At 35.9% G+C, this 25,925-nt stretch overlaps 1 protein-coding gene across 1 annotated transcript in view; it reads right to left on the bottom strand.

Annotated features, from left to right (window-relative positions):
* Positions 1–25,925, bottom strand: part of EMB2369 (tRNA synthetase class I (I, L, M and V) family protein) — a 257,898-nt gene that overhangs the window by 164,985 nt on the left and 66,988 nt on the right. Inside the window, exons 4-10 of the mRNA XM_089820739.1 lie at positions 4,631–4,750; positions 4,332–4,436; positions 3,862–4,085; positions 3,661–3,727; positions 3,369–3,523; positions 2,443–2,707; positions 2,155–2,349 (exon numbers count right to left, since the gene is read on the bottom strand). Of these exons, the coding sequence (XP_089676865.1) occupies positions 2,155–2,349; positions 2,443–2,707; positions 3,369–3,523; positions 3,661–3,727; positions 3,862–4,085; positions 4,332–4,436; positions 4,631–4,750 (1,131 nt within the window). The remainder of the gene's footprint in view (positions 1–2,154; positions 2,350–2,442; positions 2,708–3,368; positions 3,524–3,660; positions 3,728–3,861; positions 4,086–4,331; positions 4,437–4,630; positions 4,751–25,925) is intronic.

Here is a 25,925-nt window from a genome sequence, read left to right as displayed (position 1 = left end):
GAATAAGAAACGATGGCAGCTGCTTCTTGAAGAGATTTAACTATTGTGTGTCTTATAAAAAAAGAACTTAAATAAGTACACCTCTTTTCATGATTCAGTAGAGGTTTATCAAATAGAAGAAAATGAAGTCCATGAGAAGATATTATGCAGTAATTCTATGGCCTATTAAAACTACATATTTAACTCTGTGATTTATTAACAATTCTTGGATATTTGTTTATTAATCTGATATTAGAGTAATATAAAAACTGATTACGATAAGTTCAGCTGAAACTGTTCAGCATAGAGTCACTTTCTGAATCAAAAACCTTAAAGCCTAGGAGCAGCAGTAAACATTACTTATAAGGCTTATTTGTTTATTAATCTCAGAGACAGATCTTTAAAATAAGATACTTGGATAAACTTCCCAATATTGATTATTGATTGCTCTCATAAAAAAATTGTTAAGTTCCCTAAATTGCCAATTTAAGTGCACCTATGAATCGCTTGTTAATCCAGACTATCATCTAGCTAGGTATTCGTCAACAAAGTCGATTGCCAAAAGGGGTTTCGCTCTTCGGCTGAAGAATGAACCTAGTTCAGTCTCTCCAATTTGGGGTTTACAAAATATAAAAGACAAGAATCTCTTTTCCTCCTCATTCGCCTCTTTATTTTTCATTTTTTAAGAAAAATAAAACATTATTTCACTAACCTTTGAATCTCCCACTTTAGTGACCTTTAAATTCAACTTTATTTGAGGCCCGAATGTAAGTCACTGTGATTTATTTTTATAACAATCCTCTTTTTCAATAATTAAATATAAGTTTTCTGATTTTCTGCTTGATGACGACTTGAAAATTAAATTATTTACAATTTTAAATATTTTTTGTGCAACCACCAAAGTTGGGGAAAATAATAAAATAGCTCAAAATATAAATTCTGATCAATACCTTAAAATTTTAAATATGTAAGATATGCATCTACATGAAAATCACTATTCTCCATAAACAAATAACTTCTCCAAGTAGTGTTGATCAGGAGTGCTCCTAAAATGTTGCAAGTGTACATGCAAAGTACCATTGTATTCATCTCAAAATACCTTTCCAATAAATCTAGCACTCTCTAAAAACGTTGGTTTTCAAGGATGTTGGACTGGATGGAAAAAACTAGACATCAGAGAAATTAACACATTGTTATTTATTTAAAAATTGAGAAAAAATTAGAAAATTCTGTAAAAATTACATGATAAAACTTACTTTTAATAGATAAACCCTACAGGTGCAACTCTTTCTCTTTGATATCATACAACAAACATTGGTAAAACCCCTTTGTAAAACCTTCATTTTTAAATAAATAACCAGCAACCTTCAAGAAATAAAATGGCAAGTTGGAGGCAAATTAATCTTTTGGTTTATTATATGAGAAATGAATGTAGTTTGAGCTACTTTAGGCACGAGTGAAATCAGAGATTTTAGGGCAAAGTTAAGTTTACAAAAGTGGTTTTTTCTTTTTGCTCTTAAAAAATGCACAAAAAGACATTTTATGCCAGCAAGTTGTGCATCCACCCAGCTTTGGGCCAAGCACCAGAGGTATCATATGGATCTTGAACCCAAGCCAACCTCGCCACCCTAGCCATAAACCAATACCTGAGCCAATTTTCAACTATTTGGCAGCTGGTTTCAAAGAACCTTGCAACATAGACATGGATGTATCAAGATGGCCTATCTCTTGGTTTTGGCCTCGGTCAGGGTCTCCTATGTACAGTCTCTCTTTCTGTTGTTTTCATATATATTTCTGGTCATGATCAGCAGCAGCAGCATTAAGAACTACTCATCCTACACTTATAGTATTTTTGTATGATACATTACTGAGCAATAAAATACAGTACATTGACTGTAAGATTTCCAAAATCATTGTATCCCGTCCATCAATAAGCAACTCAATTTTTCTGTGCATATTTCTGTCTGTTTTTCTGCATACAAATGAAACAAGTAGTCATATGACAAACAAAGTTTGTCACTATGCAACCTCTTTGTTTTTTATCTTACTATCTTGCAGTTAAACATACACATACACTCCAGGAAATCTGTATCCTCATTCATGAAAAACTATACTACTATTTCAATTATGACAAATCTTGATCAAGACAGGGTAGTCATGGACTGTTATACCTACCCAAGATGTTGATTTGGCAAGTGGAGGTTCTCCTGTGCCTGTCGGAGTAAAGTCTTCTATTTCAGGGAGAGTAACAGGCAATTCACTCTCAGGAATAGGAACAACTTCACCCGTGTCCTGTAGAAAAACAACTGGGAAAGGCTCACCCCAGTAACGTTGTCGAGCAAATAGCCAATCCCGAAGCTTATAGTTTACCTGAAAACAGACATTATTAATATCTGGATAATGTATTCTGTACAAGAAAGAACAGCCTATGCCAAAAATAAAATAGCTTCTTGAGCAGCACACCTTCTTTTTCCCATAGCCAGTTTTTTCAAGCCATGCAATGGCTTTGTCAGAAGCCTGTGCAGTTGATAAGCCATTCATGTCAAGCTGAGACCCCTCACTGGATGAATTTACCAAAACACCTTCACCTGTATATACATTTTCTGCAGGACATTCAACACTGTCTTTGGGGACCACAACTTCTTGGATGGGAAGATTATATTTTATTGCAAAGTCATAGTCTCTAGCATCATGCGCAGGAACTGCCATAATTGCTCCTGTGCCATAACTGCCAGAAGAAGCTTCAAATTTATCATAATGATTTAATTTGTCTCCTGTGGGAACTTACATTTTATGATTATTCTAGATTTCCATTAATGATACATTTCACCAAATTAGAGCTGTATATGAAAGACTGAAGGCAAAGACGCATCAATTTGACTCAGAAGTTCAGAATAGCACTGCAAGCTAAATGAATAAGAATGAAGTTTCACTTGGAAAAACTGAGGTAATGAACTCAACATATTTTACAAAATAAGCAAGACTACATAGAAAGAACTATTAAAAGCTTTGGATCTCTTTTATGTTTTTAATTATTTTATTGTTTGAACATGTCGAATTTCCCGAGTATCAGCTAGCTTTAGAAGGCCCTCTGATTGATAATTAAAAGTATTTAACTATGCATGATAGAAGTTAGAACAGATTTCAGTTCTCTGTCACTTCATCTGATAGCAAGAAACACCTCTGCACATAGGCGGTAATTCCTATTTTTTCAAAACAGCAATTGCCAAAAAAAAACTAATGAGTTTGTTTCAGAGAAACCTTTAAAATTTTGGAACCATGAAACAGATGTCTCTTTTATAATGACATAAGATATTTCATGTGTATCCTTGGTATTTTATAATAAATAAATTCAAGGAAATAGAGATAGGGAACTTTTTCAAGTGCACCTGCCCAGGACATAATCTGCCACCCAGATTGGAATGGCCTTCCCAGTTGCAACATTTCGTGCATAAGCACCAGTAAACACTCCAGATTTATCCTTCTGAAGTTCAGTCCTTTCCAGATCACTTTTTCGAGATGCATAGTCGCAATATTTTTCAACCTGCAGGCGTCACTCTAAAATAATGTGTCTAGGCCATATGTGGTGATGACTATGAAGGAACCTGGTAACATGTGACAAAAAGATCTCTCATGAACCATTTCAAAGAAAATAAATTCAGAGGTTAGCAAACTACTTACATGGATCTTCTGAGAATCAGAAGTTAAGGATGGTAATAGAGGATGTTCGGGTGCAATAACTAAATAACTGCAAGCACACATTCAAGAAAATAATTGCCAAACTGCATTATATAATATAATATAGAACATAACTTCTTTATTTTCCAATTTGGATGATTAATGTATTGATATAGACTTGGTTGGTAGAAAATTGCTACATACGTCACCCCAAAAATAGTATCTGGTCTTGTTGTATAAACAAACAACTTTGAGTCAGCCTCTTGTCCATCATTATCAAGAACAAAGAAGTACAATTCAGCACCTTCTGATCTTCCTATCCAGTTACGCTGCATTTCCTTGATGCTCTCTGGCCAATCAAGACCATCCAAATCCTCAAGAAGGCGATCAGCGTACTTAGTAATTTTAAGTACCCACTGACGCATTGGCTATTCATATCACAGATAGACTACAGAGTTATTAGATCAAATTTTATAAGGATATCCACAAAGATTTTTATGTATATTTCTTTTTAACTAATTAAAAATGAAAACCAGAAAAAACATAGAACCCACATTTAAAATATTAAGTTCCTAATTTTACATACATACATATATACACTTACACATGTATATATACACATATGTATATGTGTATATGTATGTATGCATAAAGAAGAATAGTGGGCTTTTTACCTTGCGGACAACAGGATGACCACCTCGCTCACTAACACCATCAATCACCTCCTCGTTAGCCAAAACAGTGCCAAGAGCAGGACACCAGTTAACTGGGACTTCAGCCTGATTGTGGTGCCATCACTAAAATTATAATATATGATGTAACCATAAGATGTAACTATATTGGAAAAGAATAGGTCAATAACGTTGATTTTTCAACAATTGTGTTAATCTCAAGAGAAAAAGTACGAAACTGGTGAGGCTATTGTGTATGTAACAACACATTATGTGTCATGTTGCAGGTTGGAATTGCAGACCTGATATGCAAGTCCCATCTTCAGTAACTGAAGAAAGATCCACTGTGTCCACTTGTAATAATCAGGTTCAGTTGTTGAGATTTCACGATGCCAATCATATGAGAACCCTAAGGATTTTAGCTGCAGACCAAAGGTAGAAGAAAATATGTCAGAGAAGAACTTGCATAAACAATTGGTTACCAATAAACTTGCAACAACTTGTTTTCTAAACCCAGTCATGCCAATATTGAGTGCATGTGAATAAAAATAAAATAATAAGTATAGATGAAGAAAAGTATCTCTTGTTTTCAGACTAGAATATACATGTGAAATCATATGACTTGACCTGTATCACCTTATTATCCAGCTGAATATGTATAACAAGTGAGAAGGTAACCAAAATAGAGCTCTTATAATCATCAAAGTTTTAGAGAATCATGATTACATCACCAATCAATTGACAACCATCAAAGTCTAATGCAAGATTATCAACATAAATGTCAATATATAGACTTTAAAGCATACCCAACATTGCCCCTAGCTAAGATATCTAAGATGTGACATCTGACATGGTAACATGTAACTTTCAACATTTGATGTTTTCCACTACCATGAGTCTCCAAATTCTGCCCCATCCTTATCTAGATCTATGATTCGACTACTATTTTAAATCCATGAATATAGTGCATACTTTTATAAGAATGGTTGTACTAAAAACATAATCCAAACCATAGTTGAAAAACTCAGACTCGGCAATAACTTGGGTGACCTAAAAAATTGAAATCTCAAAATTGCCAAAAACTCAGCGAAAAAATTGGCAATAAATCAACAGTTTTATCAAACATTAGAAAATATATAATTTCTTAAAATATATTTGTAAAACTATTATGAATAAATTAATGATAATAAATATAAATTTATAAACCAAAATATAGGTTTTCCTTTCATAAATCTACATAATAAAATCAATAAATACATAAATTTATGAAACTTATTTAGATTTATTAATAAATCTAAATTTCTAACATATGAGGCAAGAGCCTACAACACATTGGTAACTTGCGAGTCTCTCATGTGGGAGGTCTTGGGTTTCAATCTACTCGAGCTTAACACATAATAATAACTAATTATAACAAATAATAATTACAACTAATCTAGGCTTTGGCCCATTACTGATGGAAAAAAAAATCTAATATATGAATTCATATATATTACTAAACATACAGATCTAATAACACATATCAATGTTACAGGGCTTTGCGAGTCTCAAACCAACTCAAGGCTCCAAAGTTTTTTGACCTCAAGACTCTGCCTTAGCCAAGTCCTGGCAGAGGCCTATAGAACTCGCACAGTCCATGGACTCTCCTGACTCACGGCATCCTTTGGCAAAGACTCTACCACAACCAGCTGAGCCTTAAAGTAAAAGAAAGACATTTTTAAATTTTTATAATGATTTTTTTGGCTTATATGATTGTATTTCAATATCAAGTTCCAAAAATTTGTAATGGTGATTCCCAATAAGGAAATCAATATGGAGTAGTAAAAAATGTCTTGTATTTAGCAAGTATAAAACATAACAACTTGTATACAAAGCAGATTGCAATAGAATTTCAATAAAAAAATTACCTAAAAAGCAGTGTCACGTCACAGATTGTAATCACAAAGTCTTGGAAACATGTACTAAAATTTTGTAGCAGCATTATCAAATTTGAAATCATTGCAACAAACAAAAAGATTTCTTTTTGAAGAATTGGACATCTCAAAAACAATAAAAGAACAATTTTAAGGTTCGTGAAAGATTGACATAATAAATGTCTATTAAATTGGTCATTTGACAAAGTTAGAAGCTGATGGCATTTGAGCAATTATATACTTGATACCATTTCAAAAACTCATAATGATCTTTCTAATCTACTAAGAATAAAAGATTTAAGTGAAGCAGTTATGAAATAACTTGCATGGTAAAAGAATATAGTATGAAAAAAATTGTAAATGCTAGATAATAATATGCCACTTTGAAGGAGCAACCTCGTAGTCCACTTCAAAGGAGATACCGCCAACAATTTTTCAACATGAACACAATACTCAACATGATGATAATAAATATCCTATACCTTTTGTAATTTTAGTTTAATTTGTTTCCTTCAAAAGTCGCATTGATACTTATGTGATCAATGTAAATTTGTGCATGTGTGCAAAGTAGCTTCTATTTATCTCAATTATTGTGTCTTTGGTGTCAATTGACTAAATGATGCCTGCAAAACGTTTTAAATCCTTAAAATATTTGAACTTCCTGGGTTCTTCAATTTACTGAGTCCTTGTTGAGGACGTCAAGTATGAGTCCGAGCCCAAAACCAGCTTGGCGAGCCTGAGTCCTGTTCAATTCTTGTAACTATGATATATATTAAATATTATAGATGTAAATGTTAAATATTAATAATGTATAACAACAGATTGATAAATAAATTATTGTCCATAAATATTAATAATGTTTTGAACTTCTAAAATGCAATTATATTTTAAAGTTTTTAACATTCACCATCGTCATAGGCCTTGCATAGGAAAAAACACCTACTCTCCCACCATTGCAACCTCCAAAATTGAAATGCGTTGCAAAAACTTTATGGAAACCCTAGAAATTGTCTATTTCACTATATACATCTGACTTATATTCTCTTTTCCACCGCTTTTCTAAGAGTAATATCCTGCAACATTGCAATCTTTTTGGAAAAAACACTGGGCCTTTCTCCAAATATCAGCACCAATTTACTCAGCAATTCAATCATTTAGGTTTCAAAATCATGATACATCACAATATCATTGGTTTTTGTGATTTTTTCAACCATGCTAGATTGAATTTCAACCAAAAATTTGCAGCCATAAGAACTGTAAAATACTAGGACCTATCTTTGCCATCTACAACCTTTGTGATGCCAAACATCTATGACAATTACCTTTGACAAACACTGACTAACCAACCTATAAACCCTCTAAATGAAGAATGAATATTTCTAACAATTGTTCTAAAACTTATATGACAAGAGAACACTCAGACTTTAGAAAAATAGCTAGATACCATTTAGATATACTTCTTTAAACTTACCTTGACACCACGAATTTCTGCCAGAATACTTTTCTGTTAAGGTGAAAAAGTTAACTTGATTCTGAAGGGCAATTAGATTTTGAAGAATGAAAAACAAGGTTTTCAAAGTTAGCAAAAACCTTTAAAGTTCTAGGTAAAACCCTCATGAAAACAGAAACCTTTTTGTAATGAAATATTAATGGCAGTTTGTTTAATTGGTCATCATTCACTCATTATGAAAACATTCTGAAATCTTGCTGAATTTCTGATGAAACCCTGCCCTAGGTGACAGACAATTGATAAGAATTCTTTAAAGTTCACATTTTGACCAAGATTGATCAATAACAAGGAGCTATGATGAATTCACTGCCAATAGGAACCATGCCGATAGTTGCCCCGGCATTTCTGCAATAGAATCAATGTCTTCTGCTGATGTCAAACAATAGAGTTAGATAAAACATTGTATTTTGTGTCAGTGTTCTTGTCGATGACTTATCTAACTCTATTGTTTCACTAACATTAGCAGCAGAGCATTGATATTAATAAGTACCACTTGTATAAAATACAACGGCTAATCTAACTTAATTGTCTCACATCAGCGGCAGAGCATTGACTCTGTTGCAGCAATGCGGGAGCAATTAGCAAAAGGATTCCTATCAGAAGCGTTTGTACATTGAACTTTTTACTTTGACTTGAATTTGAAGAATAATATACGTTTAATATAATAATGCAAGTGCTTGTCATTGATTGCGGATTACATGAATGTCATGTTGTCAAACTTGAATAAATTTCAGCTTTTGTTACTCGTATACCTAAATGACAAATTGCAAAATTTGATTTTTTTGCAATTGATTTTTAAAATATGATTTTTTAGTATCATTTAATAGCTGTCAATTCATTGTCTGTAAAGTCTGGAAAAGAAGTCTTGTTCTCTCATTGTCCTCAAAAACGAAAAATAATATTGAAGTATGGCTTCAAATTTCTATAGGCCTTCCACCAGAATATCAACTGTTCCATTTTTTCAAAATGTAAGTATCACACACCGGAGGTGCCTAATATGAGACCGAAATTTCATTCTCTTGAACTACCACACACAAATATACCTTGGTGAATTTGGAAATTTCACACCCCTTGTTCAAAACATTTCTTCCCTTTCTAGTACTCACTTCAACAGCCCTTACCATATTTCATAACAATCCAGCAGCTGCTTGGCTCCCCAAATGGAACCCCAAGTCATTTCTATCAACGCCAACATTGTCCACCACACCCCTTGTTCAAAAAACTTCTTCCCTTTCTAGTACTCACTTCAACATCCCTTACCATGTTTCATAACAATCCAGCAGCTGCGTGGCTCCCCAGATAGAACCCCAAGTCATTTCTATCAATGCCAACATTTCCACCACGTAGAAATACGTTTTTCCCAAAAACCCTCAACTAACTAGCTCATGATTCCAAATGACAGAGTAACAAATTGCCACCCAAAATAAACCTGGTGTTTCTGAACCTGTGACACAACTCTTTCTACTCCTATGCACTTTCAAACCTGAATTTGGTCAAATGTGTTTTTCAACTCCTTGCTTGCCAATAACAACAGACCAAGGACCTAGCCAATATTGAGAAACAAATGGAACTGATGAGGAATTCTCTTTCCAGCCATGCAAAGAAAAGGGCACTTGAAATGATACAGGAACCTGGAAAATAATACCGTTGGACCACAGACCATGCTATATCTGCTCAAAATTTGGTACCAACAATGAATAAGGGCATTAATTTGTTTGAAGTGAACATTAACAATTCAAAATTGACCAATGAAAATATAAAATTCAAAATTATATTATATTCAGTAAGTCATAATTAAGATTGCAATGAACAAATATTCAAAATAACAAAATGGAGTGAAGTGAGGCCTCTAATAATCCCCAAACTCCTCATCGCTAGAGCTATTGGACTTCAAATGATCAAACTAGTCCAAACTTATATCAACCTGCCCTATTTATGTAACTGTAGCATCCTTATGTACTAGCTCAGCTAACTCTATAGGCATTTCATGCTATATGAGAAAGACATATAATAAGAGTACTGGGTGCCACATTTAATTAGTACAAAAAGTACAAACTAATGATTGGAGGTTAGTCTTCACAGTGTACTAAAGTCTAACTGTTATTCATCAAATTTGCACCCTACTATCACTTTTAAACTTTAGTAATCTAGCATAACATGGGACTCAAATTCTGCATGTGGGATATGCCATTATGAATATGGGACCTCCAGATTCTAGGCCAGTTCCTATTGGATAATTATTAAATTTGTTCTTTAGGACTTAGTGAGGAAAAGGGAAAACAAGTTGCAGAAAAAAGACAAAAACTTGAAAACCAAACTAACAAGTGATTTCACCAAAGATATTGACACAAAACACGACTATCTTCGCTTATCTGAAGAACTTATTTTGATGTTTATACACTTCATTTTTGTAAAGGCTTGCAAAAATATTTCACGCTGAAGTCTTGAAATGACAGAATGTTAAGGAAAAGAAAATATTCACTTAACAATCTTAACAAGTTTGATAGACACACGATGCAACCTACAAATAGACTTACACTTTTGCAATTTGATAATAGGTGAGACAAAACAAAAGGAATCCTAAAATTCACTAATTGCTTTTATCTATCACATGTTTACACAAAATTGCAAAAAATGAAATGGACATTTAAAATTTTGCTAAAATTACCAAGCCATGATATTCTGTATCCAAAAAACTGAGTTACAAAAGATGAAAAAAAAAAGCAGCAAGGACACCAGAATATGTCACAATCTCTTCTCTACATAATTAGAACTCAAAAACTCAAAAGGAGTCTCAATAGACTAAGTACAAACCCCTTGGGGTTGAATCCATGAAAAAGGCCTCCAAAAAAGGAGTCAATATTTATCAAAACAATGATTTACTAACTGATAAACTACTGCACTAAGTCATAAAGGAACCTATGACTCACTCCTAACTACCTACAAACCAGGCAAAGTCAAATTCGACCTTGAACTACCTCATAAAAATACTCTTCATGACTTTAATTGATAATACTAAGTCTTTAAATATAACATCCTCATAACTCCTAAGACTAAGTATTTCAACACGTCGCTTTTGACCCATTCGTCATAGGAGTAAATTAAGATTTTCACTCTAACTTGCATTTGGAAATAACCAAAATACTTAAATGATTTATAATTATCATTTAGTATTCTTGTTTTGCAAAAAAAAAATTGATGCAAAATAGAAGTGTTTAAACTTTAAATAACACTTAACTCCATCTCCAAACATTTCCTAAATATCCACCATCCCTCAGCATGTATTAAGCTTTTGTTTATTTAGGAAAGATGCAAAATTCATCCAACAAAAACCCATCGGACTCCAAATTTTATACAAAGCACTTGACCAATGCTTAAATCACTATCCAAACCTAAAACTCGTTCATCTTATTGTGTTTGTCTCAAAGGCATGGAATGCCACCACTGCTAGGGTTTTGAGAGATTTTCACATTGTTTCGTATGATTCTAAGCATACCTGGTGCTTGAGTAGCCATATTTTGGAGAAAACCCTATTCATTTTTCTTATTGGTGTTCTTGTTAATGAAGGTATTTTCATGTTCTTCATTCTGGTTTACTATTGTCTTGGGTTTAGTGGAACCAACATATAACATCGTGACCATTGAACGGTTGTTCTTGCTCACGTCTCGTGTTATCCTGAGCATGATGTGAAATAAAACTGGCACGTTTCACTGGAAAATCTAGAACTCAATGTGATGCCATGACCCTATCTGCACTTCCTAGTGGAGAGATACAAGACTGTTGCTGCTAGGGTCATGTTTCTTCATTCTGGTTCTCATATGACTCCCACGTTTATCATTTAGTACTTGGAAAAAAATTGTTTGACATACTTGGCTCTTTTCTGGAATTCTTTCGAAAATATTTATATGCCATTTCGATTTGGAGTTTGCTGAAAAGTTCTCTAACACTTTCTTCTGCTTCTAAAGTCAAATCTGGAGATTTTGGTGTTTGAAACAACCATGAAAAGTTTATTTATCTCTGTAATTTTCTGGATGTCGACATTGATATCTTCTAATATTTCCTTGGTAATCTGTATGCTAATTCTGAGCAAATTTGAGTAAAATTTTTGTATACCATTGCCATTGACGATTTGATTTCTCCAAGCATTAATTTTTTTCTCTTTCCCTATTTACTTGAAATGGGTCTTTGCAGATTTTGTAGAATATTTCCTTCACAGATTTCAATCACAAATTTATGGGCTTTGCTGAAAATTATTGCCATGACAGATGATACCATTGAAATTTGTTACACTAGCCACTGTTAGGAATTAGTTGGTTTGTAGGGTTTGCACCCTCCATTATTTCTTCAGTCGTACTCTCTCCCTCATTCACATGACTGCATTTCCTGCTGCTCGGGCTGTTATTAAAATTACATTCGTGCTGTGAAACCCATGACAGTTTTTCTTCTCCTATCATGGCTTTAATTAATTTTTGAAAACCAGATTTTTAGAAACAATCTGCAGATCTTGGGATGCCGGTTATATATCTGTTTTGCATCTGGAATAATATATTGTATAGGACATCTAGCATTTACTTTTATCAACAGCATTATTTGTATTCTGATGCACACTTTTTCCTTGAAAATTAGAACATGCTACTCAATGTTCAAAAGATCATGATAAATGCATTCATAATCATATTCTAGATCTGATTATTGAATCCCCTATTCATGGGATACATACATTTGTTTTGCCTCTCTTTGTATGGAACTTCTCTGTTCCATTATAATTGCCAATGTACACCATAATAGTTAAATGTAATAGTTAAGTTTTTCTTTGCATTTGATAATAATATCTGCATAATCCCTTAATTAGCAAGTTTATCATGACAATGCCTTTTCATCCATATTATCCACTTCTTCAAGCTGCTCATGAAATCACATAACTGATGAAACTTTTCTTTGATGGCCTTTTGTATATCTCATACTACTGCAACTTTCTGGAATTCATAAGTAAAACCATTCTTATTATTGAGAACATATTCTTCTGTATATTTTTTACTTTTGGGTGTTCTCTTTGTTCATATTGGTAGCTTGTTTAGCCTCTTCTTCATAATCACCTTTAGAATGTTCCTGATTATTCTTTGAAATTTTTCAAATTAAACAGTGATTTGTCCTTTTGATATTATTTTTCTTTGTCTGATAATTGTTGATCAATGATACGCTGGGCTCGAACTCTTGTGGGAGCCACACATATCACATCCACATGACATTGATTTCTTACTACACATAGCACAAACTGTTAGAAAACAAATCAAGTTCTCGGGATTATGAATGTAGATGCATATGCAGGAAAGGTAGGATGATGAGATTGCCGGTCATTGCTTAGATATTTTAGATCTAACTCCATTCTTTACATCTACAGGACGTGGAGCAGAAGCATAGTAGGTGGGAAAGCTGGACCAAAGATGCAAGCAACCAACAACGCAGCCAATCATTCCAGACAATGGTTGGCACCCATGACCCATTTTACTTTTCTGTTATTTACTTTCTGCATTTGCATTTACTTTCGTAGATCAGATCTCACTTTGTTTTCTATATTGGTTAGTTTCATGACTTGTGTGAAACATGTAAAACACTTCATGAATAAAAATACAATTTTAGAAAAGATAATAGCGCTCATTTGCTTTCATGTGATTTTTTAAACTTTTCATCACAAAATGTATTAAATAATCTTGAAATGGCAAGTGCATTAACACAACCAAACGCATGATCGTAGATATTTCACTTAGCAGTTAGTCTAGTAATCATGGCATAATAAATTTTTAGCCAGTAGGTGAAAAATGAGCAACAATTTTGGCAATAGCTGTTTTGTGTCTGCCTACTAGACATCAGAAAACTAGTAGCCCTAAATCTTCTATTGAGCTATAGAGTCTTGAAAACAAACATATCTAGGACATGAAAACACAAATGAATGATTTATGTGTTGGTTGATTGGAGCATGTATGTGTATACAAGCAGGTTCAATGGGCTCATTGATTTGACACTCATTGGGCTTGTTGATAAGCAGGTCTATTGACGCAGGCAAAGAGTGAATAACTAGGGCCAAAGGCTCACCCAACTATCCAAACCACCCTGCAAGAGTTAACACAACGGAAGCAAACACAAAGAACAGCAACCAAAGGAGGAAGAAGAGTGAATACTTTTATGGATTCATCAAAATATCTTCATACATGCCTAGCTGTAAGGCCTTCTAGGTTACGGCCAATTACAAACACATTCACATTCAAAGATCCAACTGCAAATTCGCACTTTCAGTTTTTCCCTCTAATCTTCTTCTCCAAAAACTTGCCTAACTCCTAAACACTCTATATATACTTGCCAAAATGGCTTACAAATTATTCTAGAACATTACATAAGAGGAAGGCCGACCCAACAACGGTTTGGACACATCCCAAGAAAATATCTTAACATAAATCTCGCGAGCAAAATAAATCCCACAAGTCGGCTCGTAGAAATCACGTCCAAATGCTGACACTCGGCATACACTGGGTAACTCGGCGAATGAAGAGTCACTTGGCATACACTTGGTAACTCGGTTAATGAAGGGTCACTTGGCGTACACTGGGTAACTTGGTTAATGAAGGGTCACTTGGTGTACACTGGGTAGCTTGGCGAATGAAGAGTCACTTGGCATACACTGGGTAACTCGATTAATGAAGAATCACTTGGCGTACACTAGGTAACTTGATTAATGAAGGGTCACTTGGCGTACACTGGGTAACTTGGCAAATGAAGAGTCACTTGGCATACATAGGGTAACTCAGCTAATGAAGAGTCACTTGGCGTACACTAGGTAACTCGGTTAATGAAGGGTCACTTGGCGTACACTAGGTAACTCGGCTAATGAAGGGTCACTTGGCGTACACTGGGTAGCTTGGCGAATAAAGAATCACTTGGCGAATGAAGAATCACTTGGCATACACTGAGTAACTTGGCGAATGAAGAGTCACTTAGCGTACACTGGGTAACTTGGCGAATGAAGAGTCACTTGGCATATACTAGGCAACTCGGTTAATGAAGAGTCACTTGGCGTACACTGGGTAACTTGGTTAATGAAGGGTCACTTGGCATACACTAGGTAACTTGGCGAATGAAGAGTCGCTTGGCGTACACTGGAGCTTCAATAACTCGGCATCAACAGGCAAAATGGACAAAATGAGCAGGATAACAAGGCAACCCAGGATGCTCCTGCATCAGACAACCGGCGTTGAAAAGGAATGATTCTCCTGAATCATTGAGAGGTCACAATCTGAGTGGAATCCAACTCAAATTGAGAAATTCATGAAGCATCTTCAATAGGCCTGTTCTTCCACTTTACCAAATATTCATAGTAATCTTTCCTCTTGTGCTCCTACCAACTCTCTGATCCAATATCTGTTCAACTTTTTCAATCTACTTTTTAGGATAATCTTCTAATACAACAACTTCATCATCTAAATGATACTTATACAAATCAGCAATATTGAATATAGGAGATATATCCATGTCATCAAGTAACTCAACTTCATAAGCATTACCACTGTCAAACTTCTTCAAGATCTTACAAGGTCCAAATTTCTTCATCTTCAGCTTATTGTATGTTCCAACTAGGAATCTTCCTTTCTTTAGATGAACCATCACCTCATCAGCAACTTGAAAATCATGGTATCTTCTAGACTGATCAGCATTCTCCTTATACTTTTGATTACTTTGATCCAACTTCAACTTCACTTCCTTATGCAAAGACTCCATAAAATCAGCAAATTCTTCTCCTACAGCGCTTTTCTTTTTTTCACCAGCAACATCTCTCAAATCTGATATACCTCTAGGATGCATTCCAGTAACAATCTCAAAAGGTGTCTTCCCTGTACTCCTATTCACAGAATTATTATATGAAAATTCAGCTTGTGCCAATACCATCTCCCAATTACTTGGCTTATTCCCAACTATACATCTCAGCAAATTGCCCAAGCTTCTATTCACAACCTCTATCTGTCCATCTGTTTGTGGATGGAATGTAGAACTAAACTTCAGCTCAGTACCCATCTTCTTCCACAAAGTCTTCCAAAAATAGCCAACAAACTTACTGTCTCTGTCTAAAATAATACTTCTTGGTAATCCATGCAATCTCACAAGTTCTTTAAAAAAGAATTCAGCAACATGCTCAGCATCTGATGTCTTCTTACATGGTATGAAATGAGCCATCTTAAAAAAATTGTCCACTACAACAAATATAGAATCATACCCCTTCACTGTCTTAGGCAATCCAAGAACAAAATCCATACTGATGTCAATCCAAGGTTTCTCAGGAACAGTAATAGGTGTATACAAACCAGTATTTTGACTCACTCCCTTTGTAACTTGACAAACTCCACTAACTCTTTACAAATTTCTGAACATCCTTATACATTTGTGGCCAATAGTACTTCTCTTTCAGTAAACTCAATGTCTTATCAATTCCAAAATGTCCAACTAATCCACCACTATGTTTTTCCTTAATCAAATTCAACCTCATAGGACTTCTAGGAATACACAACTAAATACCTTTGAACAACATACCTTCTTGAATGAAATATTCATCATACTTACTTATGTGGTCTGTCAGATTTGGTGCTCTTCACTCTCTCCACCCCTCAGAAAAATCAGGATCAACATCATACAATTCTTTCATTTCATCAAAACCAAGAACTTCAACCTTCATTTCAGTCAACAAAGAACGTCTTATACTCAATGCATCAGCAACTCTGTCAGTAACTCCACTCTTATGCTTGATCACAAATGTAAAACTTTGCAAGTACTCAACCCATTTCATATGTCTTTGATTCAATTTATGTTGACTTCCCAAGTATTGTAAAGCTTTATAATCAGTATATAGCACAAACTCTTGAGGAATCAAATAATGTCTCCACTTCTTCAAGGCTTGAACAAGAGCATACACAGAATATTTCCTTTTAGCATCATTCAACTTTTCACTAAAGAAAGCAACAGGCTTACCTTCTTGACTTAATATAGCTCCTATTGCATTACCACTTGCATCACATTCAACTTGAAATACTTTGTTGAAATCAGGCAAAGCCAATACAGGTAATTTAACAATCTTTTGTTTCAAAGTCTCAAAACTCTTATCAGCTCCATGTGTCCACTTGAATTCCTTTTTATCTCCCCTCATTGTTTCAATCATAGCATTACAAACAGCACTGAAATTCTTTATAAATTTTCTGTAAAAACTAGCCAAACCATGAAATGATCTTACCTCACCGACATTCTCAGGTGTAGGCCATTCCAAAATTGCTTTAACCTTCTCAGAATCCATCTTCAATCCATCAGCTGAAATCACAAATCCCAAATACACAATCTCCTCTTGCATAAAAGAACACTTTTTCAGATTAATTAGCACCTTTTCCTCTTTCAACCTCTGCAATACTTGTCTAATATGCTCAAGATGTTCTTCCGTAGTCTTGCTGAATATCAGAATATCATCCAAATAAACAATCACAAACTTACCCAAGAATCTTTTCAGAACTTAAATTATTAACCTCATGAAAGTACTAGGTGCATTAGTCAAACCAAAAGGCATAACCAACCATTCATCATACAAACCATCTTTTGTCTTGAAAGCAGTTTTACATTCATCACCTTCTCTGATTCTAATCTGATGATAGCCACTCTTCAAATCAATCTTGGTAAAATACTTCGCTCCACTCAAATAATCCATTATGTCATCCATCCTTGGCATAGGAAACCTATATTTCACTATGATTTTGTTAATAGCTCTGGAATCAATACACATTCTCCATTCTTTTTAGGTACTAATATAGTAGGTACAGCACATGGACTCAAGCTTTCTCTGATCAAACCTTTCTGCAACAACTCATGCACTTGTCTGTTAAGTTCTTCATTCTCTATAGGTGTCAATCTATATGGTGCTTTGTTTGGAAAACTAGCCCCAAGAATTAGATCCATACAATGACTTATACTTCTTACTGGAGGTAAACCATCAGGAATATCATCAGCAATAATTTCTTTATACTCATTCAGCAATTCGGTAATTTCTACTGGCACTCGGCTATCACTATTTGCTGTCACTCGGTCATTACTAGCTTCTGTTGCTCGGTCATTACTACCAACACTTAGTCCTCTAGGAACTATGGCAAAACAAACTTGATTCTTTTTCATTTCCTTTTCAAATTGTTTCCCATTAACCATGCAAATATTTACAGCAGTACCATTAACCTCATCTGGACTTTGAATCAAAGGTAGCAATGTTTGTTTCTTCCCATTTACCCAAAGAGTATATTGATTCAATCTTCCATCATGTACAGCATATCTATCATATTGCCAAGGTCTACCCAATAAAATATGACAACAATCCATGGGTATAATATCACACAAAACTTCATCAAAGTAATGTCCAATTTTGAACTTCATAAGGCATTGCTCACTTACCAATATCTTATGCTCATCTTTGATCCATAAAACATGATAAGGTTTGGGATGTTTCAGCCTCTGCAACTGCAACTTGGTAACCAACTCTTCTAATGCCAAATTTGTAGAACTTCCACTCTCAATAATCACCTTGCAGCATTTTCTAGCCATCTTACATCTGGTCTTGAAAAGACTTCTCCTTAAAACAAGTTCTTCATTACTTCCTTTATTACATAAGGCTCTTCTCACAATTAAATTTTTTCCAGCCTCAAGTCCACTTGGTGAACCCTCATCATCTTTTTGAATCATAGCATTTCTGTTACCTTGCCTACTTTTAGAGGATCTACATTCAAAAGATCAATGTCCCTCTTTACCACATCTAAAACAATTACCATGAAATCCACCTCTAGAATAGGAATTACCTCTTCCTCAATAAGAATTAGTGCCTCCCCTATAAGAATTACCACTTTTCCATTCAGTCTTGCCTTTGTCATCATTCTTCCATTCAGATTTGCCTTTATCCTGCATAGAACTGTCAGATCTACTACTTTCTCCATAAGATCTACCTCTGCCTCTCTGGAATCTACCACCTCTACCTCTTTGTCTTTGTTCATGCTTCTTTGTCAAGATCTCCTCAGCTTTCAAAGCATATTGATATGCTTCTTCTACACTCTTCAACTTCACAAAACTTATTTCATCCTAAATTCCAGATCTCAATCCATTAATGTTACTTGCAATTTTCTCAACATCATCATCCACATGTCCAGATCTGATGTCCAATCTATAGAATTTCTCGGTATATTCTTTCACACTCATGTCCTTTTGTTTCAAATTTTGCATCTTTCTCAACAAGCTAACTTGGTAAGCAGCAGGAAGGAATTTGTTCTTTACCTTGTTCACCATCTTTGGCCAAGTTCTGATCTTCTCCTTTCCTCTTGTTTGTCTATTAGTTTGCAAGTGTTCCCACTATAGTGATGCATGACCTTTCAACCTAGTGACTGCAATCTTCACCTTTCTATTATCAGGAGTGTTTTCATACTGAAAGAACTTCTCCATATCAAAGATCCAATCCAACACAGCATTGGTATCTAGTTTTCCATCATAAGGAACAACTTCTACAGCATGCTTTGAATTTTCCCTAGACAATATTTGCAACAATCTTTCCTCATCTTGATCCTCTTCAGGTTCTGGATTATGGTTTGGGGCTGCTGCTTCATCATCACTTACATCATCAAGATGTGCTCCTCTCCTCTGAGCTGTCTCCACAGCATCCAATCTGGCTGCAATTTGTCTCAACTGATCTAATATAGCATTATCAACATTATTTCCTCTACCACAAACCATCTTTACAAATCAAGTTCCTACAAGATTGTAACCCTCTGCAAGTTATAGGTCAAATCCGCAGATATGCCACCCTACAACCAAATTCAAATCAGGGTTCTACACGATCCAATCTCCACAAGGACAAACCTCAAGCTCTGATACCAATTGATGCAAGCAAAGAGTGAATAACTAGGGCCAAATGCTCACCCAGCTATCCAAAACACCCTGCAAGAGTTAACACAACGGAAGCAAACACAAAGAACAGCAACCAAAGGAGGAAGAAGAGTGAAATACTTTTATGGATTCATCAAAATATCTTCATACATGCCCAACTGTAAGGCCTTCTCGGTTACGGCCAATACAAATACATTCACATTCAAAGATCCAACTGCAAATTTGCACTTTCAGTTCTGCCCTCTAATCTTCTTCTCCAAAAACTTGCGTAACTCTAAGCCTAAACACTCTATATATACTTGTCAAAATGGCTTACAAATTATTCTAGAACATTACATAAGAGGAAGGTCGACCCAACAACAGTTTGGACACATCCCAAAAAAATATCTTAACATAAATGTCGCAAGCAAAATAAATCCCACAAGTTGGCTCGCAAAAATCACGTCCAAATGCTGACACTCGGCATACACTGGGTAACTCGGCAAATGAAGAGTCACTTGGCATACACTGTGTAACTCAATTAATGAAGGGTCACTTGGCGTACACTGGGTAACTCGGTTAATGAAGGGTCACTTGGCATGCACTAGGAAGCTTGGTGAATGAAGAGTCACTTGGCATACACTGGGTAACTCGATTAATGAAGAGTCACTTGGTGTACAATGGGTAACTCGATTAATGAAGGGTCACTTGACGTACACTGGGTAACTTGGCGAATGAAGAGTCACTTGACATACACTAGGTAACTTAGTTAATGAAGAGTCACTTGGCGTACACTAGGTAACTCGATTAATGAAGGGTCACTTGGCGTACACTGGGTAACTTGGCGAATGAAGAATCACTTGGCGTAAACCGGATAACACGGCGAATGAAGAATCACTTGGCGTACACTAAGTAACTTGGCGAATGAAGAGTCACTTGGCGTACACTGGGTAACTTGGCGAATGAAGAGTCACTTGGTGTACACTGCATAACTCGACGAATGAAGAGTCACTTGGCATACACTGGGTAACTCGGTTAATGAAGAGTCACTTGGCGTACACTAGGTAACTCAGTTAATGAACGGTCACTTGGGGTACACTGGGCAACTTGGAGAATGAGGAGTCACTTAGCGTACACTGGAGCTTCAGTAACTCAACATCAACATGCAGAATGAACAAAATGAGCAAGATAACAAGGCAACCCAAGATGCTCCTGCATCATCTATGATTCAATTAGCCAGCATATGAGTACTTTTATTTCTGTTTTCAACTATGTGGGCCAGTCATATATGTAGAAATGAATCTATTAGATGTGATAACCTTTAGATTGGATTGTAGTTTTATGGCTGATCTAGATAGAAATGACTTCAGCTTTACTTCACAACTTTTGCGAACTTCAGATTTCGGACTTTTGACTTAAGACCAGCAACCCTAAAACTTCAAATGTGTTCAAAACACTTATGGAAAACAAGACTAAAAACTTGAAAACATTGATAACCGTCTATTTGAACATACTAGGGTGAGAGCATGTGTGAAGATAAAACACTGAATATGCAGCTCAATGGTGCATGGTGACCTATTATCTTGTATATATGGTCTAGAATCTTGACATGAACTAACTCTTGGCCCACACCACGATCACTTACAGAGCTACGGGGCTTCTTCGGACTGTGCAGTTACTACAGGCATTTTGGTAAGAGCTTCTCACAATTGGGGGCACCTTTGACAAATTTGACCAAGAAGGGTGCATTTTGTTAGACAGCAGAGGCGCAGCAAGCTTTTGATAAGCTCAAAGAGGTGATGAGCAGTTGTCCAGTGTTAGCACTTCCTGATTTCATGCAGCCTTTCATTTTAGAGTGTGATGCTTTAGGGGAAGGTATTGATGCAGAATCGACACCCTATCGCCTTTGAGAGCCGTAAGTTGAGGGGAGCTGAGAGACTATACTCCATCTATGATAAGGAGATGCTCGCCATTATGCATGCCTGGCGAAGTTCAGACAATATCTAGTTGGGGGGAAATTTGTCGTGAGGACAGATCATAATAGTCTCAGATACTTCTTAGAGCAGAAGGACTTGAACGAGAGACAGAAGAAGTGGGTTAGCAGGATACAGGCATATGATTTCGACATAGAGTATGTTAAGGGGAAGAAGAACATTGTTGCAGATGCCCTCTCTAGGAGGCCTTCAGCTTGCTCACTCTCTGAGATTTCGGCAGATTGGAAATCCATCTTACTGGTGGAGTACTCCAAGAATACATTTGCTTGTGAGTTGATGGATGGATTGATTCGGGATGATAGGTATAGGATAGTTGATGATGTGATGTACTACAAGGATAGGATCTACCTAGTACCGGAATCAAAATTGAAGGAGAAAATACTACAATGTTGCCTCGATACACCCTTAGGAGGCCATCAGGGCTACTTCAAAACTTATAGACAGATTAGAGAGAGGTTTTCATGGAAAGGCCTCAAGGATGATGTGTTGAAGCATGTGAAGGAGTGCATGACTTGCCAGCAGAATAAGTCCGAGCATACACATCCAGCTGGGTTACTTCAGCCTTTGCCCATTCCTAAGCGGAAGTGGGAGAGCATTTCGATGGACTTCATCACAGGCCTACCCAAAGTACAGGGGAGAGACACCATCTTTGTTGTGGTAGACCGACTCACAAAATACGCACATTTCTTTGCTATTCCGACAGAGTACAGGGCTTCACATGTGGCTAAGCTATTTCTCAGGTAGATCTTTAGATTGCATGGGCTACCTAAAAACATAGTCAGCGATAGGGATAGCAGGTTTATGGGTGCTTTTTGGCAGGAGCTATTTAGACTGACAGGTACTGAGTTGACACCCAGTACCAGTTATCACCCTCAAACTGATAGGCAAACAGAAATTGTTAATAAGTGGGTTGAGGGGTACTTGCGTAATTATGTGGCAGGACAACAGCGGGCTTGGATCAGGTGGTTGCATTTAAGAGAGTATTGTTACAATACCACACACCATATGTCCATTGGAATGAGTCCTTTCAGAGCCTTGTACAGGTATGATGCACCTTCATTCGTGGAGATGGCTTTTGGTGAGAGTAGGGCACCTAAAGCAAAAGATTGGATTCAGGAAAGCCAAGATATATTGAAGGCACTCAAGGATAATCTGGTAATGGCACAGAATCAGCAAAAGACTTATGCAGATAAACACAGGGTTGAGCGCAGCTTTGAGATTGGTGATATGGTATATCTACGATTGCAGCCCTATAGACAGTCCTCTCTTAAAAAGAGTGGAGCAGAGAAACTAAGACCAAGGTTCTACGGTCCATACAGGGTTACCAGGAGGATTGGGGAGGTAGCATATGAGTTAGAGCTACCTACGAGCAGCAAGATTCATAACGTATTTCATGTTTCATGCCTCAAGAAGGCATTAGGTCAGTAGATTATCTCTTCCACGGATCTTCCACCACTTGATGAGGAGGGACATTTGGTCTTGGTGCCTAAAGAGATCATTGATGTCAAAGAGAGGAAATTGCGGAACAGAGTGATTAAGAAGTACTTGGTGAGATGGAAGGATCTGCTTGCAGAGGACACCACATGGGAGAATGAGCAGATTTTACAGCACCCATGTTTGCAATTGCTTGAGGACAAGCAATTTCGGGAAGGGAGGACTGTAATGTCCCCTTTTTGACAAGCACCAGCTACTTATTTTATTTTAGACTTTATTTTCCCCAAAGGCTAAAAAGGAAGAAATAAGGGGGAAAAGATATGTTAAATTAATTACTTATAAGGTTACTAAACAATGAAATATTAAAAAGTAACTTTATATTTAATTGATTTAATATTAAAGTGACTAACATAATAAAATATCAAAGAGTCACTTAAAAGAATAAAGTGTTGGATTCCTCTAGAAGCTTCTTGGAGTTGCTTGTGAAATCTTTATAAGGAGTCTTTGGAGGGTCATTTTACACATCTTGAGTTGCATATTCATCTATTGTGCTGAGAGCCTTAGTGCTTGCATACTTGCCTAAGGGTTTGAAGACTTTAAGGTGCCAATTTCGGTTGTGAGATATCAACCCTAGTTGGGAGTGGAGGAATTGGTATTCAGCCAATTCATTTGTGATTAATTGGGAGATAATATTCAGTGATTTTTGTTTAGCCCGTGCATCTAATTTTTGACATCAATTGGCAAGGAAAAAGGTTTCAGTTTTTGCAACGGATCAAAAAAGCAAAGCGAAAAAGCAGAGCCGAAAAAGCAGTCCAAAAAAGTAGATCTGAAAAAGCAGTCCGAAAAAGCAAAATCGAAAAAAAAAAGCCAAAAGGCATGTCATCTCAGCTACTTATTCTAGGTTCTTTTGGTATTTACATTTGGCAACTGTAGATGGATACATTTGACAAGCAATATATGTCTTTTTTTTACCAAAGTATTCAATCATTGTAAGCATTGAAGTATTGAAGGGAAATCAACTTAATTCAGCTATTCAGTTTGTATGCCAAATGTTTGTAAAAACGTCTCATTGCATAGTCATTCATAGGATGCATGCCAAGTGTTTGTGAAAATACCTCTTGGCTGTAGGTGTGCATTTTACATCAGAATTTCATGTACTTGCATTTGGAAAATAATAAAAAGAAGTTGCATATCACTTTGATTTCCAAGTAGTTATTTTGCAATCATTTGTATTCATCCATATCATTGGCATTCAAAAATCATAGCAAAACAACAAACATCAACAAACTGAGGCTACAAGGGAAGTGTTTGACAAAATTCCTAAGGCATAAAAACAGGGTAAAACTTCAAAAATTGTCAAGGCACTTTACAAGATATTAGGCCAATAGTAACCAGCCCGCAAAATCTTGCATGCAGTAGTCCTTGGAGAGAAATGGCCTCCTAAATGGCCATTATGAAACTCTTGTAGAACCTCTCCAATCTAATCTAGCTCAATACACCTAAGTACTACAACACTATGATCTTTGCAATATAAAACATCATTGATCAGCACATATGGAATGGATTACGGCCTGTAATACCTTCGTTTTGCCTTATCCAAACCAAGTGGACATTGACTTGTCTTGAGGAAATGAACCATATCCTTCAACCAGCTGCTTGTTTCGTCATTATTATCAGCCAAATGAAGTACTAAGGTTGTTTTAGATTGTTTTGCCTCTGAAATCCCTTCACTATTGAGCTGTTCACAAAGCCCTTTACCCCTGACCAACTTGGTGACTTCAGGACTTATGTCATATTCCATGACTCTAGTTATCCATCCTGTCTTTTTCTCATTCAAATCCATGCTAAGAAGAAATTCCTTGACACTCGGATGAGCTACTCACAAATGGATTTTATTGTGGGAGAAAAAATATCTGAATTTTTTAAGACTTTTAACAACAGCAAGGGCATGCTTTTCAACAAAGTTGTACCTCTGTTCATACTCTTCCAACCCTTTGCTGGAAACAGCGATTGGTTATTCCCACCCATATGAATTTTGTTGGACCAGCATAGTAGATATTACTTCATTACCCCCATAGGCATACAAAATGAAGTCTTTGTTAAAATCCGGATTCACTAAGGCAGGAGTTGCTGCTAAAGCTTCCTTAATAGCTTAAAAGTTATTCTTTGTTTCTTTAGTCCAACTAAAAGCAACATTTTTCTTTAACATAGTTGTTAAAGGTTTCAACAAATCTACTATATCAAGCAGAAAATGTCTCACGAAATTAATTCTTCCAATGAAAGACTGCAGCCCCTTTTTGTGATATGGCAAAGGTAGCTCTAGAATGGCTACAACTCTTTCAGTTTCCACTGTGTTACCATGCTTAGAAACAATATATCCTAAAAGTCTACCTTCATGGACAGCAAACACACACTTCTTAGGATTGAGAGATATCCCAAACTCTCTACAACATTCAAAAATCTGCCTTAGATGATTCAAGTGATCAATTGCTTTTTCTGAATAAACAGTGATATCATCCAAATACACTAGGACAAATTGATACATAAGGTTGTTGAATGCCATTTCCATTGCCTTTCGAAAGGTTGCACCAACATTAGAAAGACCGAAAGGCATCTTTCAGTAGGCCATGGTTCCCCATTTGGTTGTAAAAGCCATCTTGAACTGATCTTCCTCTTTGACAAGAATTTGGTTATATCCTGAATAACCATCCAACAACGAATACCTCTCTGAACTAGAAACATATTGCAAGATCTACTCCATGGAAGGTAATGGGTGATGATCTTTTAGAGATGCCCTATTAAGGTCTCTGAAATCCACACAAAGTCT

The sequence above is a fragment of the Cupressus sempervirens genome, chromosome 3 (assembly GCF_028749045.1).
Source record: "Cupressus sempervirens isolate cs-2001-9-10 chromosome 3, ASM2874904v1, whole genome shotgun sequence".
NCBI classification, from domain to species: Eukaryota; Viridiplantae; Streptophyta; class Pinopsida; order Cupressales; family Cupressaceae; genus Cupressus; species Cupressus sempervirens.
Note: the sequence above shows the minus strand (reverse complement) of the source record. Positions and strands in the feature narration are given on the sequence as shown.